General features: G+C 48.2%; 1 protein-coding gene across 8 annotated transcripts in view; it reads right to left on the reverse strand.

The window, feature by feature from the left end:
• The window catches only part of LOC122634147, a 56,733-nt gene that overhangs the window by 19,371 nt on the left and 10,283 nt on the right, over positions 1–27,079 (reverse strand). For 4 of the 8 annotated variants that reach the window (XM_043822788.1, XM_043822790.1, XM_043822787.1 and 1 more), the window contains exons 2-11: positions 25,519–25,830; positions 16,854–16,902; positions 15,775–16,033; positions 14,307–14,517; positions 12,609–13,756; positions 12,271–12,493; positions 11,921–12,178; positions 11,405–11,756; positions 11,021–11,315; positions 4,547–9,667 (exon numbers count right to left, since the gene is read on the reverse strand). In XM_043822788.1, coding sequence (XP_043678723.1) covers positions 4,547–9,667; positions 11,021–11,315; positions 11,405–11,756; positions 11,921–12,178; positions 12,271–12,493; positions 12,609–13,756; positions 14,307–14,517; positions 15,775–16,033; positions 16,854–16,902; positions 25,519–25,830 — 8,228 coding nt within the window. Of the gene's footprint in view, positions 1–4,546; positions 9,668–11,020; positions 11,316–11,404; positions 11,757–11,920; positions 12,179–12,270; positions 12,494–12,608; positions 13,757–14,306; positions 14,518–15,774; positions 16,034–16,853; positions 16,903–21,374; positions 21,867–23,762; positions 23,925–25,518; positions 25,831–27,079 lie in introns of those variants that run through there. The other 4 variants (XM_043822791.1, XM_043822794.1, XM_043822792.1 and 1 more) reach the window with 3 other exon arrangements.

Consider the following 27,079-nt stretch of genomic DNA (forward strand, 5'->3'; position numbering starts at 1 on the left):
CGTCAAATTCGACGAATCGTTCCGCACTCGAACCCACAAGTAGGATAAGTCGATGAAGTGTAACAACAGGACGGCGGTAAGTGGGATGAGATTATCGGAGAGATCTCGAGCCTATCGTTTTGAAACGAACAAAGTGTTGCAAAAGTGTAGTTTCGAATGCAAAATAAAAGAACCCTCATGCGTTTTGACGGGGTTTCGAGCAGCGAAGACTGATGAACGAGCAAGAGCAAGAGCAAGAGCAAGAGCAACGGCAACGGCACGGTGTTATCAATCGGAGGCTAATCCTTTTCGAAACGCATTCTATACGAGAGAAATTCTGATTTCGAATACTCGTACGCGTTCCTTCCGATCGATATCCTTTGCCCATGTGAGAGTAGCTTTGAGCAACGATCATTCTGGCACCGTTCCAAATAGGCTTTAACCAGAAAATACTCTACGCCGTTTTTTTATACAATTTTTTTTCGTGCATCTCCTTTCGATCGCTGACGCTCGACGCGTATCTGCTCGTTGTCGTAGTTCTGTCCAAAATGAACTAAAGCGAAGGGCGGGGAAAAAGGAGAGAGAGAGAGAGAGAGAGAGAAATAACGATGACGTAGCATGGAATTTTCGTTAACTGCGCACTACTTCCTTCGGATTGTTTTCAGAGCGAATCTAATCTTTGTTTACTCGAACGCTCGACGATCTTCATCGATTTACGCGCGTCGTTTAGAACGAAACCGATTCTCGACTTTTTGGGACTCGATCCGTGACTTCTTCTTTTCGATAAACAGACCGTAGTACGAACGTATCGTTTTCTAACAGGTCTAATGCGAGAAACAACCAACTAAATTAACCTTTCGTATCTCGATCGTCGAGTCGAATAATTACGATCGTAAATATCGAGGCAATCGATAATCTAGCCTACTTACATAAGATATTATTTCATACGTAATGAAGAACATGAGAAAAACGAAAGAAAATTCGGGTACACGTATACGTACTGTATTTGCCGGACCAGCAGCTTCCACAAATCAGTCCAACCTTTCCACCCATCTTCTCTCTCTCTCTCTTCTTTATTTTCTCTTTTTATTCTTTTCTCTTTTCGACGCACCACTTATCCCGATATTTCGTCAAGATACCTTCCTCCTTTTCCTCGTCGTCGTCGTCGTCGTCGTCGTCGTCGTCGTCGTCGCGAATCTCCTGCCGATAAGTACGGGCAAAGAGGAGCACAAAGACGGTACGAGGCGTAAAACAACACTCGGCGCTTCTTCCTTCTCACGCGAGAGAATCATTTGCCTAGGAGAGGACACGAGGAGGCTCCTCTCTCCAGTTTCTTCTTTTCGTTTTTAACGATTGGCAAACTTCGCCATGAATACTCGCTACGACGAGAACGATAATAGCATCGCGATTTCACGGAGAACCTTTAAAACGAGCACGGATCGATACTCGTTGGCCTTTTTAACGAATCGTGAATTTTCGGAAAGATCATCATCGCGTTTCTCTTTATATCAACCATTGTTTCTTTGCAAATTTTAAGATCGACACGTTCCCTTTTATTTTCTTTTCCTTTTTTTCGGGACTTTTGATCTTTTAACACAAATACGAGATCCAATGATCCACGAAGAGATCGAGAGGCGCGTCCAAACACGCGGAGCGCCACCGGCTGACTGACACTGACTGACGTAAGTAGTGAGCGGCAAAGAACGTGCAGCCACGACGACGACGACGACGACGACGACGACGACGACGACGACGACGACACAACCGACCGAGCACGTCCCTACATACGTACGTCGTAAGCTTCTCGCGTGTGTTTATTTGTGCGTGCGTGCGTGCGTCGTGCATGCGCGCGCGCGTTGTGCCAAGAGAGCGAGAGAGAAAGAGGGAAAGAAAGATTCAAGGAGCACTCGACCAACCTCTCCATCTCTTTCTCTCTCTCTCCCTCTTTTCGTTCTAACGTGTCTCCGTTGTAAACGGGCTGCACTTTTCCTACCCTCGTTAGCGATTTATAAATCAACTTGTTCCTTCTTCTTTTCTCCTTTAACCGAATATCTTGAAATCATCCGTCTATGTAACGCTTGCACGCGACGAACGTGGCTTAACGGTAAACGCCGCTGTAACTATATCGAAAAAGTTGGAAGCATAAAGAAAAAATAAACAAAGGCAAAGGCATTCCCCAGAGAACGTTGAGGATATAAATGCGTCGGGGATCAAGCCTCGTGGCGTTTCGCGTAAAAATATATCAAGAGCTTGAAGGTCGAGTATGGCAGGGCCAAAAACAACGTGTAACTCGTTGATTCGTAACTCGGAAGAAACGTCATCGTGAACGTAGCGCAGCCTTACTGTTGTCTCTCGTCCGTCGCAGCATGACGCGCGCAACTTGAGTCCAACGAAATATAATAATCGTCGTTCCAACGATCTAACGGTTCTTATAAATGTTTATTTTAAATAAAACTTAAGAGCTCTCGAGTAGTAGCCCGTAGTAGTAGTAGTACCCTGCAAAAAGTACTCTCGAATGACTCGGAAAGCATGAAATTTAATCGTGAAAACGACGCGTGACGGAGAGTCTGCGTGAATTGCAAAATCTTTCTCTAGGCACAGTCGTGGGTATGAATTTTCGTCCAAGGAAAATCAATTCGATATTTTCTTTTTCTTTTTCCGAGCTAACGATTTCTTTTTCCGATGCACCAACGATACTTCGTCGACGTTTATTTTTAACTAGTTATCCTCGACTATTCGTTTTAAAGATTAAGCGCTCCGAAGGAAATACTTAACCTTTCGTAATAATAATACTGCTAATTGTACTTCCATCTTCGGAATATAGTCCAACGAATGTTTCGAGATTTCGTTGTTTCCCCCTCCAACGCAGAGAGGACATAACCTCTTTCTCGGCCTTCGAGCAGCAGCATCCTCGAACCCGTTTGGATAGCGGCCAGAGAACTTGCTCCTTCTTTCTTCGACGCGTGCGAAAGAATGTATGAGGAGAGAAGGCCGAGAGGTAGAACCAGCTACGAATTTAATCACCTTATTTTTGGGCGGCACAAGGCTCTACCCAACGCGCTCCATGCAGGGTGAACGGACTTGTTAGACGCGAGCTGGATCTTCCCTTTAAACCGATCCTTTGGTCCTCTCTCGAACGAGAGAACGAAAATAATGTCAACCGCGTTACTTGCACAGCCACTTTCTTTCGTTACTTTTTGTCAGAATTTTTGCAAGATTTAACATGCAAGGAAACGTGACCATACTAGGTACTTTATTCGACGTCGAGAGCTTTTTCTATCGCGAAGAAGAAGAAACTTACCTTTCTTTGCGCGTTAAACGGACGCACGACGCACGCGCAACGATGCTTTAATAAAAGTCGCTACGCGCGTGACTTTGACTCTATCTATGATTCCGTCTGTAATAAAACGTAATAAAACGATTCGGCTCTCTCTCTCTCCCCCTCCCTCCCTCCCTCCCTCCCTCCCTCCCTCACTCTCGTCGCAGTTAGAGCGAGTGTCTCGCTGAGAAAGGAAGTCTCCGGTGTTGCACAAGTGTTTCGATTATTATCTTCGTTTCTACAAATTTTCATTTCTTTTCTTTTCTTTTCTTTTCTTTTCTTTTCTTTTCTTTCGTCTCGTTTAAGTATACATCCGCATGTGGTACTATATAATAAATTTATGTACATCGTTTTAAAATTTAAGTTAAATCATCGCTTTGTAAACTATAAATAACATTATCCTATACGTGTACGTATATCGTGTTCAGACGTCACGATGCGTTAAATGAAGCGTAATTAAGGTAGAGCCTTACATAACTTTCAATTCGTTCAAGGCGTTCAACCGCGTCTAAAAACAAATCGTTGACGCTCGTGGTCGCGCAAAGAGTGATTTGCCTGCGCAAATTTCTTTCCCCGTTACCAAAATTGCTACAAATTACCATGGAAAGGAAAGAAAATAAAGATCTTATTGTCTCGCTTCGAACGCAAAATAGCTAAACCAGGAAAAATGTTTTCCCTTTTTCTATCTAGGAAAATTAGACTTCGTAAATGAGATGATGGAGTAATATTTGTCGCGACGAAATACGGTTTCGCGTTGAAAAAGACAAGAAGGAAGAGACAGAGGGAGGGAGAGAGAGAGAGAGAGAGAGAGAGAGAGAGAGAGAGAGAGATAGGTGGTAATTGGATTAGCGCAAATTACAGTCTACGTGACGTCATTCGCCCTCGATAGGCCGTGTTCCAACTCGCACCGATCGTAAAGCCGGTCTTTACGAGATTATGATCATCGAAAGGACACGTCATCGATTTACAAACGTCTAGCCCAGAAATAGGAAGGGGCCTCGGTATGCAAGTTGGAACGCGGTCGTGCGAAGAGTCAGAAAAATCGCGAGAACGCAGGTACATACATTTAATGACAAATATAAGACGCAAGGGGACGGGTGGGAGGTACGAAAAAAGACCAAAAATCGAATCGAGACGAAAGACGAAAATACGATATGCGTTAAAACGTTCGAGAGTCGAATTTGGAACACGACCCATGCCCCACGCGTCACTTTCCGAAGGCAGCACCGGTCTTGATGAGCCACTCACCTGCAGCCCGGTTACGCGAGTCTTTCGTCTCGATCGCTTCTCGTCTTTTTGATGCCTCCAAGGAAGCCGTCGAACTTCGATGACGTTCGTTGAGAAACAACGTTGGATCGCTCTTATTATCGATCTTTTCCGATATCGTAATCTTCAATGCCTCTGCGACGATCGCGTCGCCGATATTGTCGTTCGTCGTCGTGGGCGTCATCATCGTCGTCGTCGTCGTCGTTGTCGTCGTCGTCGTTGTCGTCGTTGTCGTCGTCGTCGTCGTAGTCGTCGTCGTCGTCGTCGTCGTCGTCGTCGTCGTCGTCGTCGAAACGATAGTAGTCACGGGCACGTTCTTCGAATCGATGACGCGTCCGAGCCGATCGGCAGTTGGCAACCCTCGCCCCGACCCCACTGTCGTCGTAGTACTTTGTTGCTGTTCCTGGAGCAAGCAGGCGCTCGACAGTAGGTCCCATTGTCGCAACTTTTCGCGATCTAACTCGAACGAGGCTGAACTCGTGGCGGAATTCGCGACGCGACTCGCCGCGCGACAAGCCCCCGAAGGACGCAGGTCCCCCGCCGTTGCTCCCGTCGAGGGAAGGTTGCCTTCCGCTAAAAAATGACCGTCTTGCTCCTCGGTAACGGGACATTCCTTTCGATATACTTGCGCGTTCCGAGAATTCCAAGCGTCGTAAGAGTCGTAAGCATCGTGGAGAGGAGGATTCGTCGGTTCGCGAGTCTCGAGAACGGCAAGCTCTTCGGACTTGTTGTTGATTCTTCGCTTGACTCGCGGTCTGTCCAAAGTCGACGAAGAATCGTTGTCGTTTCGCATCGCTACGCTGTCGTTCACGTAAGTCGCACCTCGCGTGATCTTGGGACGAGTTTTGGCATCGGAACAGGAAGAGGAACCTGCCGCCGGCGATCTAGCGTCCTGATTCTCCAAGTTGTCCAACGATCTGGCATTCCGTAAACTCGCCCTACGAAGATTCTCGCGCCAAAGGGAGTCCTGTTCCCAAGGATCCAAAACGTTGAAATCGTTCAAAGCAGTATCTTGCGAGCAATCTACTGGAGTGGAAACGTTTCGCGCACGTTCCTCGGCTTGCCTAGTCGATAAGGCTAACAAACGGTTCGCCCGGTTTCTTTGTTCGACCAGATTCTGAAGGCCAACGTCGTCTAAAAGTCCCTCCAACGATCTAGACCTTCGATGCGAAGCTTGAACGTGGAGAAGCGTTTCGTCCGACGGCGCGTCGTCGGTCGTGTTCGAACGGGCCCCGCCGCTCTTATCCCGCAATCCCTGAGGATAGAGATTCCTCGTACTGACCTCCGGCAAGGACAAGTCCGGCAGAGGATCGTTCGATTTCACCCTTCGAAGGGTATCGGCTTCGTAGAAATTTCTTTTATCCACCAAGTCGACTTTGTTGTCGTTCAACAAGCGACACGTGCTTTTCCTCAGTTCCGCGGCTATGCGTCTGGCCTCGTCGATACCTTCGACTTGAATCTGTCTGGGCACTTGCCTGGCTATCGGATTCACTATACGACCGATGTCGTTCCTCTTGTTCATTGCCGACGCATCGTCTCTTTGGTTATTCAATTGCGGTAGCCTCGAGACGTGACCACCGTGAAGGATAGACGGTTTCTCGTTGTTGTTGCTGTTGCTGTTACCTCCGCGTACGCTGCCGCGAAGGTCCGAGTAATAGTACGGCGCTCCTGGCTGTTCGCCTTGAACGCGTTGCTCGGGACCGTTCAGATACGATAAATAGGAATTGGATTTTATCGACGTCGACGACGTCGTCGTCGTCGTCGTCGTCGTCATCGTCGTCGTCGTCGTCGTCGTCGTTGTCGTCGTCGTCGTCGTCGTCGTCGTCGTCGTCGTCGTTGTCGCTGTCGTCGTCGTCGGAGACGGACGTTGTACGTGATCGGGGATAGTAGGCGATCTGTGATCGGTCGGAACGTTTGGATAACGATTCGACAACTTTTGCTCGCCGTACGGTGGAGCGTTATCGGCCGTCCGCGATGGGCTTTGAACGAGATCGTTTCGAGGGGAACGCGTTCCAGATTGGGACTCGTAGGCGATCGAGCGAGTCGAAGAGGATCGCCCGTCGACGGCTCTCTGACCGGTCAACGAGCAACTCGAGTCTCTGCTGTGGCGTGGCTCCGTCGGCCTGTCCTCGTCTGCGAGCGCAACCCTGTCGTCTCGCGATCGTCGCTGCTCGCTCGCGTCCGAACGTACGCTAGGCGAGTTTCTCAAAGGAGAGAAACTCGATACGTTCTCGTAATGAGCGTCGCCCGTGTACGATTGCGAGTGTTGGTGAGACGGCGTAGGCGGTACGTCGCAAACTCTCATAGACGGCAGGCTACTGGCCGAGCCGATCTTGTTCCCGTTGTCGTAACGAAGGGGCTGTCCGAAATTGAACGTCTTCGTTTTTCTCGAAAGATCCTGACAAGTGGTCTTTTGTAGCTTGTCGACGACCAACATGTTCTCGTTGAAACCATAAATACTGTTGTAACTCAAATCCTTCGCGTACAGGTCCACGTTAAAGGCGTCGCGCGCTTGCAATTCCTCGAGATAACGATCGAGGTCGATGCTGGTACCGTCGAGCTCGAAACGACTCCCGATGGATTCCAATTCGTCGAGACTGTCCAAAACCTCGCAAACCTCGTCGCTGACGGGTCTCCTCTTCAATTGCCTGTGCCTCGCCGCCTCCTCTTCCGGACTTCTAAGCTCCACCGACACCGAATCGCTACCGCTCGCGCTCTCCAACGACATCCTGCTGTCTCGAAAGGTCGAACTAATGGTCCCTGAGATCTCGGACAGCCTGGACGGCGATCTCTGATCTCGCTCTCCGTGATCCGATCTGTTCCACGACTTCGGGGAATCGACGCTCGGGACGCTTTCCTTGGTTACGGGTACCTGAGGCGACGCAACCTTTTTAACCTCCAAGGAATCTTGCATCTCTTGCAAGGAATCCAAGTCCTCCAACGGTGGCGGCGACGTAGGAATGGGAGGCGGGGAGACGAGCTCGCTGTCGGAGGAATCGTGCAACTCGGCTATCATCGTTCGACTGGCACCCAGGTAATAGGAGGCGGGTCGGAAGGTATCCGAGAGGCTAAATCGCGGGTGTCTCGGTGCGTCTATCGAGTCGAAATCCTTGGACGACTCGTCGTCGGCGTCGGAACTGTCGGACTTCAGAGCCGTCAGAATGTCCGGGAGATCCGATCTCGTCCCGTTGCGCCCGATTTCCTCGTTCTTTCGCAGCTTCAACGTCTTGGACGAGATTCCGTCGTCCTCCCTTCCATCTTCCTTCTCCGACAGCTGGCTTACTTCCATGTAAACCGGTTCCATCTTACTGTCGGAAACGCAGACGAATTCGTAGTGCGATGCGTCCAGGGTCGAGTAATCGCCGGAATCCCGATCGTCGTTAATCTCCTTGCTCGGAGCCAAGAGCGAATGGGTTCCATTGTTCTGCGCCATCTCGACGTACGAGCTCTCCTCGTGCTCCAGATTCGCGAAAAGACTCTCCATCATTTTCGGATTAGGCCTGTCGTCCTCGTTCGGATCCAAAATGGCTTTTCTAGGAGACATCGGAAGATAATGTTCTTCCGGGATTAGATCCTCTTGCCTCGACGAGCCGCCCCCGGTAACGACGCGATCGCCGTCCTCGACGGGAAATCTAACGTCCTCGTGCGTCGACGGATATCCCGTATTCGTCGCGATGCCAGATTCGCGTATTCTCTTGGCGCGATACGAATTTCCGTCGATTCGACGCCGGGCCGACGACTCCCCGACTTCCGGTCCTTCCTCGGAATCGCCAGGCGATTCGTTACGCCTCTGTCTCGTCTGACCCAGAGATTTCTTCTTCTTCAACGTGCCCAAATACGCCTCCAGCTCGTTCGATCGATCCGGGAGCAACGTTCCTAGCAGCTCCGTCTCGGCCCGTTGTCGTTCCTCCTCGCGTTCCTCCAAGCTCTTGTCTCGTTGATCGAGGTCGCTCCCGGTGTCGTAGAGAAGGGTTTCCGTGTCGCTGAAAACTCCCCGATGCCTAACCTCCGATCGTTCCTCGCGTTCCTCCAATCTGCGATGAATCTGTTGGGACTTTCGTTCGAAATCCGCCAAGAGATCTTTGACCGACTTGTTGCTGTCGGTGGATGCTTGCTTCGCGTGTCCGTCCCTCCCCACGGGGGAGACGTTAGAATCGTTGCCTCCTCTCGCATTGTCACCCAAAGCGAAGCTGCGAATGATCGAAGATGCCTTTCTCGACGAGTCCAATCTCGATACGTGTGCCTCGACGGACGTCTCGACGGGCGAAACTTTCAACGCTTCCTGCATGGTGAGCGTCTCCTTTACGGGACTACCGTTTTCCGCGTTCGATTCGAACGATCTTATCCTCGACCGAACGAGATTCGTAGATTCGATCATATTTAACGACCGATCGTCCACCGCTTTCCCGCAACCTTGCTCGGCCTGTTTGGGTTTTATATACTGATAAGAGAATTCCTTTATGAGTTTGCTCTCGTCGATATTGGAATCGCCCCATTCCACCGTTGCCTTGTCCCCGTTGGAATCCCATTGAACGCACTTGTGAACGGAGGCCCATGCGTCCACGGGCACGTACTCCTTCGGATTACTACTATTCCCTTCGACGTTGCCCGTTGCGGCATTTACCGTTGATCGTTCCTCGATCTCGTATATGCTAGAAGACTTCAATATACCGGTTGACTTTTTCGACAACGTCGTCTGATGCTTGCGCTGAACCTCGTTGTAATGTCCACGCTCGAGGCGCCGTTCCGCCGTTTTGCCACATCGGACGTTTTCGGACGTGACGAGGTACGCATCCGTACGAGTCTCCCTTGACGTCGGTGGGAAACTTATTTCCTCGTAACCGGCGTCGGGTGGTATACTCGAAGGGCTCGCTGGGGCGGTCTTGGCGTTGAAACGTACTTTGCTCTCGTTGCTCGATCGAACACCCGTCTGTCCCAACTGCGTCGATGAAATCGCTGAAACGTTCGTACGTACGCTTCCTTGGATCGCCTTGCCGTTCTCTTGGGTAGTCGACGTGGACGAACGATCGTCACCGGCATGCCGGGGGCTCCTTCCTGCATGCGAGGGCCTGCGCGTTCGTTTTCTTCGAACGTCTCCCATCTCTGAATTGTCCGTTACAAAGAAACACACGAACGCATCTCCGTTACTTGCGAGTGATACTCATAATACATGATAAGACGAGCAACTCCCTTTTCGAGGTTAGACACCCTTCCAAACTACCCACCAACGAACTTGAAGCAGGGTTAACGAAGCTCTTTCCTTCTGAACCATTGTCTCGAGATATCGTTTCATTGGATCAGACGGTAGGTATTATTATTATTATTATTAGAAAAAGTTGAAAATTAATGACCAAACTTAATTACCGAACTGATAATTGCCAATGATGAGATATGTACGCGTACAACGACTTTGACAATTGATTCGAAAAAATGCCTGTTAAACTTGCGCCAGCGTTTACAACTTTCGATACGAGAACCACGAATCGTTAATGTTGTTAGTCAATCCTCTCGCATGCCATGCCGATCCCATACATAGCATCAAGATAGCTAGATGGCTAGAGAGAGAGAGGGGGGGGGGAGGGAGGGAGAGAGAGAGAGAGAGAGAGAGAGAGAGAGAGAGAGAGAGATCAAGTTCATACGGCGTGGAAGTGACTATAGTATTAATTTGTTAATCATTCGGCACTCGGCATTCGCCATTCGTCATTCACCAATCACCATTTACCATTCACCAATGAGCCTTGACTTAGCAAAGAGAAGGAGCCCCGCGAACCGCAAGGAAATGCTTTTGCTTCTTGTTTGTGCGCCCTTTTGATTTCTTGCGGGATCGTATTCCACTAGTCTCGCTTCGTGCTTTTACAGAGACACGCTGTACCATCGATAGAAATAGAAAAGCGAGAACAAGATGCGTGAGGAGTAGGGAAATTTTTAAAATCCACAAAATTGGGATAACCCAATCGTCGGAGGTTCAACATTCCTCTATAGCACGTTTTTTCTTCGCGAGATAATTACACGGATATGTATTAGTCAACACGAACATGATTTGTTCGAACCAAGCTCGTGGATCTACGTGGAGCGACGTAAAATGCGCTACGCGTATAAAATGCGGTTATATGCTTCTAATTTAGCACTCGACAGACTCGACCGCTCGCCTCCTACTCGTTTACGAGCGCGAAACGAGTAAATTATAAATTGTGTGTTAAAGCGATTGAATATTAGGTGTTAGAAACCGCAGATAATCTCAGCGCGAAGTGTTACGATGATCTATTCTACCAACGATTAAAGAAACCTCGCGATTGCGACGTACTCGAGGGATTTTTACGAGTGCGAGTGCTATTGAAAATGATTCGCACTCGGTGAAAAGGAACTAGCTGGGGCACCATCGGTTCCCTCGATACGTCGACAATGACGTGGCCACGGTATGCGATCAAATAATAAGTTCTGGAGAAGTGTACCTACCTTCGTCGTCGCTCGAGTAACTGTTGTAACGTGACACAGAAGTGACGGTTCTGCGACCGTCGGAACTTTTACTTCTAACGTGAGACCTGTGACTGTCCTCCTTTCTTCGCGAATGACGAGCCTCTGTTATCGAAGCTTCGTGAGCTACCAGGTCCAAAAGAGCTTGCTGTTTATAATAATTCGATAGTTCGTTCTGCGCTCTGCTCCGATTCAACGATCCCGATGGTTTCCGCGTTAGGGGAGATTGTAGCATACGTTGTTTCCACTCCAGTAAACGCTTCATCGACTCTTCTCGCTGCAACGATCGTCGCATCAAGCTTTCCAGATTACGTCGGCGTTGAAAAAGCAGGTATTACTATCTGTTATTAAGTCAATTGCGCAAACCTGTTGAATCTTCCGTTCGCCATCGCGAGTATCTTGTTCCGCGGAAGATCGTCCTCCACCGTAATCATCCTCGTCTTGGTCTAAAGCGGCAGGATGGCGGGACCTTGGCAAACGTGCCGACGCGGATCTATAAAATTGTTGCTGTTGCTGTTGCTGCTGTTCGACCCATCGTTTGGCTCCACTGTGAGCGGACTGACACGACTGTGCCATGTTAACTCCGTGATTAGAATGAGAGGAAGATCTGTTCCAACTCAACGACGATTCGTGCTCGCGGGTCGATGCATTGCGAGCACTCGACTCGTAGACCTTCTCGCGTAAAGATCTTCTCAGCTTTGCGTCGTTGTTGGACAACCTGGATAGAAACGAGAATGCGCGCACGTAAATGATAACATCGAATCTAATGGAGAACGTACATTTCTAAATAGACAAATTGGATCTCCATTAGCTCGTTTTAGCGAAATTCTAGGGTATACTGCGTGACGTGATATTACAATACTTGCTGATAGCGCAACTCACTCGTTATGTCTTTGCAACGTTTGAGTAGGTATATTATGCTGATGCGGATGAGCATGCTCTCGTTGCAAACGATGTCTAAAAGTGGAACAAGAAGAGTCGGGCAAAGCAGCCATCATTCTGACGTCGCCGTTTCTGTCATGAACCGTCGTTATCTTTGACGGCACGGTGGCTCGCGACAGCGATTGGTTTCTTTGTTGTTGATGATGCTGAGGCGTTTGATGGAGATACACCGCCGATTGACGCATTTGCGCAGCGTATCTGGTTAGAACAATGCGCGAAAATGTCTGTTGTGCAATTTTTTTCCGATCGAAGCTTACAAAGAGATTTCTCATCTCGTTAATCGTACCAACCTTTCTTCGGAATAGTAATAACCATCGTTGGTCGCATCCGACGGGTTCATTATGTCTAGACTCGACTTAGGCCTTTGGGGACGTTTCTGTTGACTCGAAGAAACTTCGTTTTGCGAAAGATTTTGTTGTTGAGGTCGCCTTGTTGCTTCGTACTCGAGAAAATCGGCACTGTGAGGTCGAGGCGGTGGTAGTTGATGGGCCATTGGTTGTCTTATTATGGGAACTGAGAAGAAAATATGTAAAACTAGATGCGGTTATATAAAATGTGATATGAGATAGGTCGAAAGAAGGCTCGTTAAAGTTTTAAAATGCGATTGAAGGAAGTAGAGTATCGGTACCGTTGGGTGGGGTTACTGGCGAATGAATTTGTGGCTGCTGCTGCTGCTGCTGCTGTTGTTGTTGTTGTTGTTGATGCATCTGCTGATGTTGCGCGTAAGTCGGGATAGGTATAGGAGCTGGTGCATTTCCCTTGGTATATCCAACAACAGGTCCGGCTGGTCTCTGATAAAGCTGAGGTATACCGTAGACCTCCTCGTAGTCACCGTTTCCCCTGTTCGATCTAGGCTTCGAGCTTCGTCCGTAAGTGTCAGGCGTACGTCTTTCGGTCGATTGCACTTGGCAATAACCGTAATTCAAACCAGACTTGTCCGTCCTTAAACTTTGTTGCGACGGTTGATTCATTCCGGTGGCATAAATGATGCTGTTCCTGTCGTAATCGGATATGGGACTTTTGCTAGTCAGGGTAACGTCCGGCGAGACAGGAGATCTTCGATAACCTGGCTCAGGGGAGGGAGTGGAATACTCGTTGGATCCGTCGGTTAGTCTCCTAGGTTTCGGCGGTGCGTTGGCGTATATGGGCTGGCCAAATTTTCGAGGCGTGGATTGAACAGCTTGCATGTTAATCAGTTGTTGTTGTTGTTGTTGTTGTTGCTGCTGCTGCTGCTGTTGTTGTTGTTGCTGTTGCTGCTGTTGTTGTTGTTGTTGCTGCAGCTGCTGCTGAACGACGTGCTTGTGCTGATAAACCTGAGGGACATTCTGATGTGGCTGATGCAGCATCGCTTGATGCTGATGAGAGTGACCTTGTTGTATTTGCTGAGAAACAGAATGTTCGGAGAAACAGTACTGCGAGTGTTGATGTTGCGACGAGCCTGATTGACCGTATTGAGGAGACTGTTGTAGCCAACCATTGGGTACGTGCTGAACGTCCTTTAGATTGTTGTTGTTGTTGGCGTTGGAAGCGGCATTACCGTTACCGTTGCTCCCACTAAGATTCGGAAAAGAGGCAGTGTTGACGCTGTTAGGACTGGAATTGTTGTTGGACGCGTGACTGGGATCGTCTCGAGATAGAAAACCGTGAAATCCGGAATCGCTGTCGTCGGCACTTTGATTCAATACGGAGGAGATCGAAGATACGCTTGGCCTAGCGCTTCGTTCGCCATCCGGTTGTCCCGCTATCTCTATGACCACGGCAGCTTCGCCCCTTCCGCTAAAACGTAAACGTCTGATTATATTTCTTGTCGTAAGGAGAAAATATCGATGAAAAGTCTTACGTATGATCGACTTTAAGCGTCCAAAGCGCATTGCGATTATTCTCTTCGACGTAGTAGGAACTTTGACCTCGCTGACCGAGACCATTCGGTGCTTTTCTAAGTAGGCATAGAGATACGGCCAGGCGAGTACGTCCGCCGCCTCGACTTTGTCAAACTGGCTAACGAGCGCGACGTCAGACGGTTAGACCGCAATCACTTGCGAACTTGCGTATATTCTAAACGAGTATACTCTAATACTCGTGTCGGAACGAGCCGTGTACGTTATCGATACGTTGAAATAAGTCGAACGATATTCGGGATAAAAAAGAAGCGAACATCAGAAATTTTATCATGCACGCGGTTCGAGTATTTCGGTGTGTTCGCGATGTTCGAAAACAAATTTGTACAATTCGCGACACGACGCAGATTTTACAGACGCAGCTTTTCACCGTTTCAGCTTGATCGATCATTCGAGCGGAATAAGCTCTGGAAAGGTGGTACACTTACGGACTGGGATCCTGCAGGAGGGTAGCCAGAGTGAGCGCGTTCACCCATTGATTCATGCTTTCACGGTTCTCCGCAGCAAAGTGGTAAGTCCTCATGTTCGCGTGCTCAGCCTTGAAGGCGAACTTCCTGTTGACCTTGTCTTCGGGTCTGCAAACGGTAACCCTATACGAAGGCAGGAGTATCGACCCCAGGAGTTTCTCTTCCTCTGGACCTACGGCGAGGCTCGTATAAAAATATCGATCGCCCGAAGAATAGAACTCGCGGACGAACCGACGCGACGTGGAAGGGGAAAAATGGAGGCTCTCTTTAGGACGTGCATTATTAAACGACGTGCTCTTTATTCTAGATTCGAGTACCGTTGGGTGGGCCGCGTCCGAGGCAACCATGGAAAATGGCGAAAACCAAAGAGGAAGGAACGCCCCGGAAGAAAAGGGGGATGAAAAAGAGGCATAAAGAATCTTACGATTGCTACTTGCACGTTCCAATGTCTACCATCGATATCTACTGCCACGTAATGCGAGTAGATACGTCTACGCGAAAGACGTAGTTTCGTGTTTCGGGATAGTCGACTAGAGGGAAAACTACGTTTCGCGAAAAAGACTTTTTTTTCTTTCCGGTGGCGGAGAGGGGGCGGGAAGAAAAAGGGAAAAAGAAAAGTTGGAAATTAAAATCCGAAAGCTCGGACGTCAAAAGATCTAGGAGGGTTTTTCAAGCTAACCATCTCGTGGCGTACGAGTTTTACCGGCAAATATTTTATCCTACCTCCGGGCGGTTTTACTGCATGCAAAAAGAAAAGGGGCTTCTCAAATGCTTGAAAGAGAGAGAGAGAGAGAGAGAGAGAGAGAGAGAGAGAGAGAGAAGAGGAAAAAGGAAAGAAAAAGCTCAACGAAAAGTTCCTCTAATGGGAACGCTAACGTTTCGATAGAGGTCTAATACGAGCAGCGCTTAACGTTCGAGTCGAGTCTTGCGATGAAATAATAAAAATCGTTAATTCTCAAAAGGGATTCGACTTTGGCAATCTCGGACGACTCGTTCGACTCAAGTTGAAAAGAAGTTGAAACGAAGTTGATCGCACGACGAGATTAATTCTTACGTTGGTACGGAGAGTCGAACGCACACTCCTCTCTGTCGGTTAAACGACGCTTCGAGAGGGACGCGAACGCCGCTAATTAAGAGTAGTGCTCGTCGAATCCGATATAACTAAAGTTAACAGATGCAAACGGCGTTTCTGCATCGATCGCCTCGTCATGCGTCCCCGTAGACCTCTCTCCGATTAGGGAACCTTACCGAGGTGAAACCCGTTTGCTTCAAAGGAATCTTCAGAGATATCGCACCGGATCGGTAAATAAAGGAAACGAAGTGGTGCGAAACAGCGCGAGGGAAAAAGTAACGCGTAAAGAAAAGGCAAAACGTCACGACTACGTAGTCGTATTTATGAGTAACGACGATACTTGACAATGCGACTAACCTTTGTAATAGAAGAGACAATATTCCGACAAGACGAACCAGCGTTTCTTCCAAAGCATGAGCCCTTCGGAACCCTGCTTGTGTAGCCAGCCTTGCAGGGCAACCGGCGCCGATAAGGGTCTTTTCGCGGCGGGCGATCGCAATCCTTGGGGTCCGCTTCGTCGACGGATTCCGGAAACGGAAGCCGCCAATCCCGTGGCATCGTTGTTTTTGTTGCGCACCTGGCCCACCGCTACGACCGCCGTTGTAGCTTGCACGATCTAAGGGGCGGAGAGAAGAAAGAAAGAAAGAAAGAAAGGGTAACGTAATGTTAATCGTTCCGACGAAAAAATCGATTCGTTACTATTTCTAAAACTCGCGATCTCCTTCGTGGATCAACCGCGATCGATGCGAATTAACCGAGAGTTCTCTCCCCGTTGCGTGGTTAGAACGCGTGCGACGAACCGTACTACAGACGCCGGATGAACGCACGACCGCCGCCGCGCCGTCGTGCCGAAGGCTTTCGATTCCATTCGAAAGCGACCACATGCGCGGTGGCGTGCCGTAATCGAATGGTCCTACTACAGGACCATCGCTTTGTGCTCCTTCTTTGCTTCGCATAGCATCCCTATTATCCGCGCATTTAAACCCATAGGTAAATACGCGATCAATGGGCACACGCGCTATCGATCCGACCAACGAACGCGTGCTCCTCCTCCTCCTCCTCCTCCTCCTCGCAACATATGGATTCGTCCCGATGCAATGCCCTTTCAAGATCGCATACGTTCTTCCGTGCCGTTCTCTATTCACGGGAAGGCCGCGTCGCGTTTACCCTATCGATTTCAACATTTTCTCGAACGCTGGAACGAACGAACCCGATCGTAATCGACGGAGTTTGCACGCGCGCGCGCGCGTCTTATTCAAAAGAAATATTTCGAGAGAAATTAAAAGGTACCGACGCATCGACCTGTACGGTGGCGACTTTGTCGCGTCGAATAAAAAAAGGAATTGTATACGCCAATTTATTCTCTACGAACTGTGTACGCGTTTTTTGTCCTTTTACGTAAAATCTCTCTTTCGCAGACGCTATTTTTTTTCTACCTTCTTGCCGTCCATCCCGGGGGTCGATGTGGTCACCGGGTGTTCGAGCCTGAAACATGAGAGAAGAAGACGGAATCGATGAATACGTTTTTCGTGATTACAGCAGGAAGAAGAATATTACAAGAATAATGAGAGTAACGCGTTTACGCAAGAGCGTCGTCTCCGAGTTGTCGTAGGGAAATACATAGGTACGGCGCGTACGGTAAGAACCGTGCTGTCGTGGACCATATCTGAGACCATATTGTTACCTACCAGGTATATTTTGATTTTACAAGGACGAAGAGCAGTTGGCGCGATCTAGAATCGTTTTTTAATCGTTAAAAAATGTTTACGCTCGATCGAACGATCTCCAGAACCGAAATGGACTCTCGTTCGTTTCAAACGAGAAATCATTGAAACGAATAAATAATGGACGTCGCTTGATGAGTGGAAAAGAAGAGAAAATCGAGTTTAGCGAGTTTGCTGGTCGCGTCCGCTCGAGTAGATTTTTCACCCGCTATCTCGAGAACGAGACGGGCTGGTTCCTTTCCTCCTTCCTTTTTTTTCCTTTCCTTTTTTACCTTAAAGTGCACATCGGCTTCGACCTTATTTTGCAACAATAGAAGCGCTGTGAACGTGACTTAGTTTTTTTTACGCTGATGCTATTGAAAAAAGCTAGCGGACTCCTCGAGGCTCGTTCCACGAGAATAGAAAGTATCCGTCCAAGTATGAAAATCGTACCGTTTGAAACACGCTAGGAAATGTTGATAAATAAATTTGGCAAGAAAAGAAATGGGAAAAAAAAGTTGATTAGCTTGAAACGTATCAAAGGGGAAAAAAAATATAATACCCGATGGTACTGTAAAAGAGCCTTATCAAGGGCTTGCGAGAGGAACAACGGACCGGAGTGTAATAACATTCTTATTAAGCGTTGGGAATAAATTTAATTAAGCGCATTAAATAATCCTTTCTACGGTATTACCGGCTCTAACGTAATCCGACGCGGCGACTAGTTGTAAAGTTGCTCCTCCTAGAGAAATTCCATTCCTAAGGGAATTGAGGAATCGAGGAAAATAAAAGCGTACCGTAACCGGGCTAACACGAAATCCACTTTACTTTCATACCTTTGCTTATTTTCCGAGTAATCGTTCTTTTCCGTTATACCTAAGTCGAACCAACCAAGGAACGAACGAACGAACGAACGAAATTGCAAGTATTTTTTCGAAGTAAAACTTCGAAATTGTAAACGTTTTTAAATAAAAAATCGAGGAAAATAAGAGCGTTCTATTCGAGTAAGAAGAGAAGCGTTTCATACGCTCTCCCTCTCCCTCTCTCTCTCAGCGTAGTCGGATTCTATCAAAAATCCTGATCGAGTTTATTTTGGAGTTTCGGACGAGACACGACTTGGCGGAAATATCTAACGAGGCGAGTACGATCGAAGACGGAAAAAAAATATACCAACCAAGACATCTTTGTACTCGGCACGATACCTCGGCAATCGGTATCGTTCTCCAGCAGCGAGGACGCTGATGGAGTGGTAGAAATTAGGCCGGTACGACGCGACGCGCCACGATGCACCACGATTTAGCGTGCTTCGACGTATACACCAACGAATACGTAAACTTGCGAGCGCAAATCACTGCGACGTCGCAGCCAGCTCGCGAGCACGTTAACAAAAATCTTGACAAAGTGCGAGAAAGATTCGTGGATTTGGTAATCGAGGAAAAGTCTAATCGACGCGATCCTGAACATTGCGCGTTAATGACTCTAATACGACGACTTTGTCGTCGAAAAACGTCAGATCGCATCCGGTTCTTTTCGTTTCGGCCTGGGCGATCCCCGCAGCGACAAAAATTAATCTCAATCGCGATCGGTCAACCTCCCGTCGCATCGTTTCATCCTAAATCATTCGGAAATTTAATTACGCCAATTCCGATATATGCTCAAGCAATGATCAGTTCGATATATCAAAAGACGGCTGTTATCGGTGTTCGTGCAGCTTCGAATTATAAAGATCACCGATCGAGTGATAATACTCGCGGCGGGATCGTCAAAGAAAATGTTGCGATTCTTCTAACAGGAAGGAAGAAATAACGCGAAAGAGAGAGAGAGAGAGAGTCGCGTCGGGCCCTCGTCGACGATGAAGCATTAGGAAAAAAAGAAAAAGAAAAAAAAGGAAGGGAAACGATCCCGCCTGCGATCGTGCCGCCTCTCTATGACGTTGACTTTCCTTTTTTCGCGGCGTTCACGAAAGATCCATAACTCGGGCTAGACCCAGACGAGCAAGATATAGGATACGGAAAGAAACGTAGTACAAACACGGATAAAGATAAAAGGAGAAACGAGAAACGAGAAACGGTCGTCGAAGTGGAGAGACTCGAGAGAGGGTCGAAAGAGACGAATGCGCCTAGAAATACTTTCTTCTTTTATTTCGAAGAGAAATTCGCCAGGATTTTCGGATTCATTGATCGCACTTTTTTCTCGTCGTCCAAGCTCGTCCGGTAAGAAAGAAAGCGAAAAAAAAGAGAGAGAGAGAGAGAGAGAGAGAGAGAGAGAGAGAAAAGAAAAAGGCACGAGAGAACTTTCGCCGTCGGAAGCTTTCTATCCGTACGATTCTCTCGGTTCGCGACAAGTACGCCGTAGGAGGAGCAAAGGCTTATTTCGAGACGCCGATATATATCCGGTACGTACGTAGTAGGTCTTAATCGATAACGCCTTCCTTGCCTTCTTACTCCAACTCCAACGAGCTTCTCTTTCGACTTTTGCTTCCTTCTCGGCTCTCGGATACGCTCGCCGATTCGAAAGCTTTTTATCGAGGATTTTTATCGGACTTGCGACGATTAGCTGCGAGGAGAATCTTTCGGAAGGCGTAAGGACCTTTTTTTGGTAAATCGCTTTTTATTTATTTCCTTCCTTCGTCGGATTGTCCTCTTTTAGATTTCTTTCGATTCTCCTTTTAATTTTCCCATTCGATTTCCTTCCTCGATTCTTCATGGTTTTATTTCTTCGATGAGATCAGGATAGACGTGAAATCTTAATCGAGCTCGTGTACCGAGACCCACCCTCAAAGTGCTAACGAGTTCCAAGGATTTACATGGGTAAACCATGGAGAGTCGCCTATGTACAGGAGTACCTACTCTGTGTATGCAGTCTGTGCAGCCCAAGTAAGAGTGGCTGTTTCACACGTATGCATACACGTAACACGGTAGAAATAGTCCTTTGTGCCGCCAGCAGGACAGGTCCTTGATGCTAAAATCAATACCATATGTAGATGCGATTCCAAACTCCGATGGTAGATGGGACGAGGAGCTATTATCGAAGAGACTATTACCAAGAAGCGTCTTCCGAATGATTTACTTTTCCACGAGAGAAATAGAGCTCGAACGACGGTTTGGAAATTGGTTCTACGATAGTAGCAACAATTTGTACGAATAACCGGATGGAGAAGAAACGTAGATCCGCGCTTTAACTATTACCGAAATTAATAGAAAACCCATTCGTTATTCGTGCCTCGGTGCTTCGATTCGCGACCGCGAGCGAGTAGCCGAGCGTTGCTGGGATTAAATCGACCAAAGGAAATAGAGAGAGAAAGAGAGAGAGAGAGAGAGAGAGCGGAGGGGATGGGGAGTAAAATAGGAAGAAAGCCCTTTCTCTTCTCTCGTCGAAAGAATTCTCTCACTGTGCCCTTCGCAGAAACGAAGACGTTACGCAAAAGCAAACGAACAATGCGAATATCATCCCTTTCTTCTCCTAATTTTACTATGCCTACGCTTACGTCAGATCGTTATGCATCGAGCATCCAAGAGTCCAAATACGGCGCCGATAGAACGAACGACGAATCGATATTCGCTTTCCCAAATAAGCTTCGTTATTCGAGATAAGTGTGAAACGCTTTAGTCGTCCCGTCCTTGTAAACGACCTTGCGGAGATGGAGTGGAGGAAAAAGAGAAAAATCTTTCTCGCAAAAGTTTTTCTCTCGTTCGTCATCGATCTTAGCTCGAAATATATACGATCGAAAGATTCCTTCTCCATTTTCGTTCGCTCTTAAAAGAAAGGGTTAATGACTGCTGGCGCGTGACATCGTTTTCTACTTTATACCGAGTACCGAGGTCCGTTCGCCCCAGAGACTCGACGTTTCGAGGCATTCCCTTCGCTTCATCTCCCTTCGAAGGAGAGCGGGACGACAACGAAAAAACTTTCAGGACGAAAGCTCCTGACCGAAGATAAAATCGAGCCCGCACCGTCGTCGGTCGAGCGGCTCGAGATCTCGTGCGTTCCCGAAGAACTTATAAATATAAGATAGATACTTGGAACGAATTATTATTCGTAATTATAATTCGTAAATGTATTCCCTTTGTCCGGCAAGGCGAAATCTTTTCTAAGAGGAACGAAAACATTTTTTAAGAGATGGTCGCAAGAAATCTTCCTTTCGCTTTTCGCGCGAGACGGCGGAAAGGGGGGAGGGGGGAAGATCTCGCTTGATTTTATTTTCCAGCGCTTATTAATCATTATCAAGAAGCGATCGACGAAACGATTTCTTACCATTCGAGGAAATTCCAGAGGCACGTGAACATGTTGCCGATCGTGCTTTTGACGACACATGGAACGAAAGCTTCGTGGTAATCCACGATGGAGTTTCTTCTTTATCCGTTCTTTCTCTCTCTCTCTCTCTCTCTCTCTCTCTCTCTATCGACCCTTGGTCGTGCGACAGCAGACGCGCTCCAGACGGAAGACGGATCCTTTGACGGGAGCGACCTCGTCGTTGTTACATTTTCGGAATCGCTTAAGACGCATCTTCCGGCTTCTCGCGCCTTTTCTTGACGGACACCGACATGTCCCCACGAACAATTACTCGAAAGCTTTCGCGAAAGGTATCGACTTTGCTCGACATTTTCCGCAAAACGAAATTGAAATTGCTTCCTACGTCGCGCGCCGTCGATGCCTAAATACCACGTATCAAGCTTTCGATATTATCGCCTCGAGGTGCGTAACGAAGGATCGGTTTTGCGCGTTCTATCGAACTAACCGACGATTTCTTCTCTTCTATCGAGAACGAGAACTCAGGGGCGCAGCGTTAGTTCCACGTGACCGCCTAAATCTTTACATCGACGCGTAACGGCGTAAGCCCGGTATTAGTAACGACCACCGCAAAATTATACGCGCCCTCCGCCCCTCGCCCTCGTAACGTAATTCACAAAGACCTCCGTCGTGGCTTTCAGCGGCGATACACGTATACGACGCGGCGTAGATCGCGGCGGTGATAAGATATTATTACGTCCTACGTATTCTCAGCGTACGGGGTGCAAAATTGAAATCGATTCTCGGATTAGTCGGCAAAAACTTTCGAGCCAACTTTCGACGTCGGAAATGATATACGAGTACGTTACTTGTAAAACGAAGACACGGGCGTACACGGTAGTATTCGATCGCGAAAATTGCATATTTAAAGAAACGCGATCGGGAAGAAACTCGTCGGCCGAGCTTCGCGAGAATGAGAGAGAGAGAGAGGGAGAGAGAGAGAGAGAGAGAGAGAGACGAACGACCAAAAGAACGTTAACGCGTCGTCCCCTTTAAGAAAAACAAGGAGAAAAAAGATTGTCTTTGATTCGGACTTATACGATAGACGCGCAGTCGGAATAAAAAAGATATAGTAGGAGAAGGGTGAGAACGAATGGTGAGTTTCGAGCGCCCTAGACCGCGAGAACGAACCGGGAAAGAGCGAGAACGATCGACAAGGTCAACGATGTATCCCTGCATCCCCTTGCATAACACTCCCTCGTCCCACCCCTAACCTACGTCCCTCGTTTATTTTATCCTCGTGCGTCCTAGGCAGTCGAGACCTTCTCGTCTTTCCTTTCTCGAAAATTCGTGTAAATTGTTTCCCGGAAGAATTTAGAGGAGCGAGAAATAATTGTGAAATTAAGACGAAACGAAGGGGATTAAAAGCGCGTTTGTAGAATTCTTTGAGAATTATCAAAAGAATCGGATGAAAGGATTGGAAAGCCAAAAACTCACGCTCCACTTTTCGAGACCGTACCGAGCAAAAATTAACGCGCATAGGTTATACGAACGAAACGAAAGAGGAAGACGAGGAAAATAAGAAGGGGAAGAAAGTACACGAAGGAGGTATATAGGATAGGATTGAAATTACGGTTTAGAGAAAGATGGTGGTAGATGGAAAGGGTGAAAGAGTATAAACGGGAAATGGCCAGAGCAAAGTCTAGGAGGTTCGACGAGGGTTGCAGGGAAGACGCGATTGAAAAACTTTGCGTCGGAGGAGGAGAAACACCCTCCTAAGAGATCGAGCTCTATTCACGGGCATAACTTTGAGCGAAACGCTTCGTTCCTTTGATTTCGTTCGTTCGTTCGTTGCTCTCTCTCTCTCTCTCTCTCTCCCTCTCCCTATAGTACTCGCACGCTCGCGTCACTTGGCGTGACACGTCAAGTTCATCGATTCGCAAACTTTCAGCGTCTCGATACGTTAACGCCAACCACCCTTCTCCTTCTTTCCTCATCGAATCTCTTATTTCTTCGTCATCGTCCGAAAAAAGATGCTCTATCGGTGCTTATAAAAAATTCAGAACCTGACCTTACTACGACGAAACCATCGAGCTTGCAAGCAACGTATATAAAATGACAAAATTTGATTCGATCGCAGGAAAAATACCGCACCGAAGGAGAAAGGTTTTCTTTCGATTCCAACGACGAGATCGATAACGATGGAACTCTGATCGAGGACCAAGCGAAATCGAAATCGCAATTGCAATCGCAAGCGAATTAGCTTTCTTCGTCCTGAAGGATAGTTCGTAAGGTCGACGGCCGTACGAAGGCGTCCGAGCTCCGAAACACAAATTTTAAAAAACACACGCTAATTTGATTCACCGATCCTTCGTTACGAACGTTCCGCTAAAAGAGTACCGAATTCCAAACCGAGGTTCGAAGACGACGACGACGACGACGACGATCTTCGCGAAGACTTTTGGGCGTGCGGGAGAAAAGAAAATGCCGGGGTTGGCCGGCTCGTAACGCGTCGAGGGCACAACTGGCATGCGCCTTTCACCCTCCGTTCCGATCTCCTACCACGACCCCAACCCTCTTCCATCTCTCTCTGTTCCTCTGCCTCCCCCGCCCCTCTCTCTCTCTCTCTCTCTCTCTCTCTCTTTGCACGTTCCAACCCTCGTGGCGCCCCCTTGGAAATTGCCGACGGCGCATTGTCCTTTACCACCCGGGTGCCTTCTCTCTGGATGTCAGGCTGATGCCCTTTGTGACAGTGAGAGAAAGAGAGAGAGGGAGAGAGGGAGAAAGGGAGAGAAAACGACCACTACTATGCGGCTCACCCAGGGAATCGAGATAAGAGAATTAAACGAGCATTAAATTATCCCTGCTTCCTGTATCCTCCTTCGCTAGAGATTCGAGTTATCAGCGCGTCCGTCCGTCTGCGCGTTTCTTCCTCTCTCTCTCTCTCTCTCTCTCTCTCTCTCTCTCCGCCCCTCTCGCTCTGGTTCCTCCCCGTCCCTCTGCGGATACCCGGCGCGCTCTTGATGATCGATTTTAAGAGAATCCGTCCATTTCCTACGTTCGCAGAAACACGTTGCAAACAATTTGGATATTCATAACGTCGAGTTTCAATAGCAGTCTTGAGCAATGCTGCGAGAAACTTTAGAAACTCCTTGTAACTACGGTGCTAATTACGAACGGTATTCCAAGAAGCGTGTAAAATATGCTAAGAGATATGCCACTTCCTTATCCGTGATAATTACTCCGACGTTGCTCGACGTTTCGTCGTCTGATAAATAAGTCTCGTTACGCTTGGTATAAAAGGATGATAAGAAGATGAGAAAAGGATCGAAATTTGTCAAGAGCCGCTTCGAAGGAAAGCGCGAGTGGCCTATTCGTGGAAATAATTAAAGGCACTGCGAAGATTTGCGATAATTTCTCGACGTATAAAGCGTCTAGTTAAAAAATAGGAGGAGGCGAGGTTAACGGGGCACTTTGCTCGCGTTTCGGAGAGGTAGCTGCCCCTTAAAGAGGATCTTCCAAGGGGAGAGCTTCCTTTTGGCGAAGCGACAACGACCGAGTCGATCGCAGACTCGATCGAGCGTAACGTCGGAGGGTGGAAAGGTAGGGGAGAAAGGCTCGTCGGCGATGAATGAAAGGCCGATCGTCGCCATCGGCTACGACCCTCCTCCTCCGGCTCTTTCGCACGGGCAAACGCGATCGACGAAGGAAAAACGGCGAAATGAAAAGTTCGTAAACGTACGCGGTACGTCGGCACGAGGCGTTTAACGAACCATCGTCTAATAAATAACTCGGGCGGCGAGGTTGCGCCTCGGAGAGAGTGCAAGACCGAAAAAAATATATATATATATATCGATATAGCTATTTTTAGCAAAACTTTTACAATACCAACTAATGGACGTTACTTATCGGCTTACTCCTGTTTAAAAGTTTCGGTAACTAGCCCGGCCTGGAAAGGTTCGCTAAATACGCCGTGGAAAGGACTTATCCGTATAACTACATTCGAGTGCTCGTTACGAAAAGTTTCATCTTGTTTCCTTCCAAATCCAAACTCCTTTCGTTACTATCGATGCGATCGAATTCTATGGGAATACGGGAAAGCAAGGACCGTGCCAGTTGGCCGAAGCGAGACGAAGGGAAAGTAAACGTTCCTCGATGCGATACCTACCTCGAATGCAAGGCGCAACCGCGTTGCACCGCTGTAGGATCGACGCTCGACGGTGATGACGACGGTGGTGGTGGCGGTGGCGGTGGTGGTGGCGGAGGTGACGTCGATGCTGCTGCTGCTGCTGCTGCTGCTGCTGCTGCTGCCGATGGTGCTGGTAGCGAAGGTGATAGCGACGGTCGTAAGGACGATGGAGAACGATACGCGACCGACAGCGCTTCATGTCTGTACGAATGACTAGATCGATGATCGTGAAAATGATTCGGTGAGGCCCGCCGAACTCCAGCCACCTGACAATGCGAAGTTGGTTGCTCGCTGAAACGACGATCAAAAGTGCGAGCTTACTTATCGGACATTCGTAGTTGCCATCGAGATTTCATAGCTCTTCGCGTTACCGATCCTCTCGAGCAAGCTGATAAAAAAGATTTCCGACTTATCCGTTTCGACGAGCTCCTTCGGATCGCGAGAGAAGACCGAATCTATTCGCGTACGACACGTGTGCGCAGTTTTGCCCTTTCGAAAATTACGGATGGAAATCGACGAAATCTTTTGCGAAAATTCCAAATCGCCAAAGGAGCGTTTCCTTATCGACCGTCGAAAAAGAGAAAAAGAAACAAATAGATGCGTCTTCGTATCGGTAGAAGATAAAGCAGAAATCTTTGATATCGACGCGTTTTCCCTCTCGCGAAGATTCTCGAGAAGAGGACGTCGAGGTATAAAAGTCTTCACGGATTCGGGCTTTTCACGGAAAAAGGGTATCTCCGAAAGCGTTTGGTAACGGCAAGGACAACGGGTTGAAAGAAAGTTGTCAGCGCACCTGCCTGCGAGAGAGAGAGAGAGAGGGGGGGGGGAGAGACGTCGCGGAGAGCGACGGAAGGCGATTATCCCATCTGCCTGTTTACCCGCACGCGGAACCGTCTAACGGGCGATCGACCTTTACGTTCGTCGAATAAAAGATTCGTTCGTTACCGTTTTGCAACGAACGACGTTGTTTTTGTACTTAACCGACGATGAAAAACGATCACGTGGGAAAGACGAAAGCGCAACCGCGCATCGAATCATAGAGTGGAACCGACTGTGAGACCGGAAGTGTCACAGGGGGCTCTTTCACGACGGTCGTTCTTATCTGCAGCGAAAATAATCTCTATGCTTCGGTTACGAGAGGTTCTCGCTTATCGTTTATCGAGGAGATAAGAAAACGGACAACTCTTTCGAACGAAGACGTAGTTTGAGAAAGAGAGAGAGAGAGAGAGAGATCGAAAGGCCAGATTTTCCCGAAAGAGGGAAAGGATAAACTTTTAGTTCGATAAAGAAGGAAGCTCGAGGATCGTTGGAGGAATAAAATAAGAGGAATGGGCGGGACGTGTGAGATGAACGGATGAATCACCGAATAATCGTACACCTGCCGCGTACGACGCATCGCGAGAAGGATGATACGCGAGGAGAAAGGACAAGCGCGCCGTGGTAGAAGGCACGCCATTCGGGAAATGCTGGAACGCGGTTGAAACGCGAGTGGGTACCGCGTACGGCGCACGTAGCACACGGCCTCGGAATGACGATGCCG

Source organism: Vespula pensylvanica, chromosome 14, assembly GCF_014466175.1.
Source record: "Vespula pensylvanica isolate Volc-1 chromosome 14, ASM1446617v1, whole genome shotgun sequence".
Taxonomy (NCBI): Eukaryota; Metazoa; Arthropoda; class Insecta; order Hymenoptera; family Vespidae; genus Vespula; species Vespula pensylvanica.